General features: G+C 41.6%; 1 protein-coding gene across 1 annotated transcript in view; it reads right to left on the reverse strand.

Moving 5' to 3' along the window:
* The window catches only part of LOC101845088 (unconventional myosin-XVIIIa), a gene marked incomplete in the record, with an annotated part of 129,989 nt that overhangs the window by 49,647 nt on the left and 79,112 nt on the right, over positions 1-1,230 (reverse strand). Inside the window, 1 exon segment of the mRNA XM_013081466.2 lies at positions 90-266. Within this exon segment, the coding sequence (XP_012936920.1) occupies positions 90-266 (177 nt within the window).

Genomic DNA, 1,230 nt, shown 5'->3' on the forward strand with positions numbered 1-1,230 from the left:
CCCCCACCTCTCCCTGCTGTCCCCTTCAATATCTCCCATATTATGCAACAATCAGCCAGTGTGAGCTAAGCACACTGTCCACAGCTCACCTTCTCTGCGTAGACGGGCAGGTGCTGCATGGGGTTGACCACCAGCAGGTAGGGCCCCGAGTAGGTGTGGATGAGGTTGCTGGCGTAGCGCTGGCGCAGCGTGTGGAGGGCGCTCGACTCGTTCAGGTACCGGAGGGATGCCAGGTCCTCCGAACGGTCAAACTGAGGCGGGTTTGCCTGTGTGGAGAGGAGGAGAGAGAGCGTCAAAGCAAAACACTTGTCTGTAAATCGCACATCGAATAGGGTTAAAGAAAATAAAAAGGACCTAGTTGACAAAAAGAGAAAAAAAAGATGGGGAGAATTTAAGACGATGAAGGGGGAGGTGGAAGAGAAGGAGGAAGAGGAGGGAGGGGGGGTTTATCAAGAAAAAGAAAAGAGAAGCCAAAAAAAAATGTTTAAAGAGGAGGAAGAGGAGGAGGAGGAAAAAGATAACGAAATTGGAGGTGGAGGAGTTTAACCAAAAGAAAAAAAAAAAAAAAAGAAGAAAAAAAGTGATCATGTTAAAGGAGGAGGGGGAAGAGGAGGGGGAGCAGGAGGAGGAGGAAGAGAAGTTCTTGTAACCTATTTTTTTCAGATGGCAGCTTAAATTACTATTATGCACTTTAAAAAAATCCTTTTTGAAAATAACAAAAAAATTAAGAAGGAAATAACAAAATAGAATGAAATTAAAGTATTACAAGACGCACTTGGATATATTTATTCAAATAACAGCTCTATCTGGAAACTTCCAGAAATTGATTTGTGTGACCGTGGAATAACCCTGATGAAAATGATAAAGCACTATCTGCACCAGACTCAAGTACCATTTTGAGATATTATGGTAAAAATTTACTTTAACCCAAACTTACGTCACATTTTGACGTGCTGTAAGAAATTATTTCAGCTCAACGACTTTGAAATTTTGAGATGTGGGAAAATTTGTGTTAACCCAACTTAAATACACCTAATCTATAGAAGTGGTAAGAACTTATTTTAACCCAACTTGCGCCCTATTTTAAAATATTACAGTACGAAACTTCTCCCCACCCCACACATGTGATATTTCATGATGTGGCAAGACACATCTACGTATGACACTGTGCAGTAGGTAGGTACTGTTTACATACTGGTTGCCTACTATGATACTATGAATTCTCCCCCC

The sequence above is a fragment of the Aplysia californica genome, unplaced genomic scaffold (assembly GCF_000002075.1).
Source record: "Aplysia californica isolate F4 #8 unplaced genomic scaffold, AplCal3.0 scaffold00132, whole genome shotgun sequence".
NCBI lineage: Eukaryota > Metazoa > Mollusca > Gastropoda > Aplysiida > Aplysiidae > Aplysia > Aplysia californica.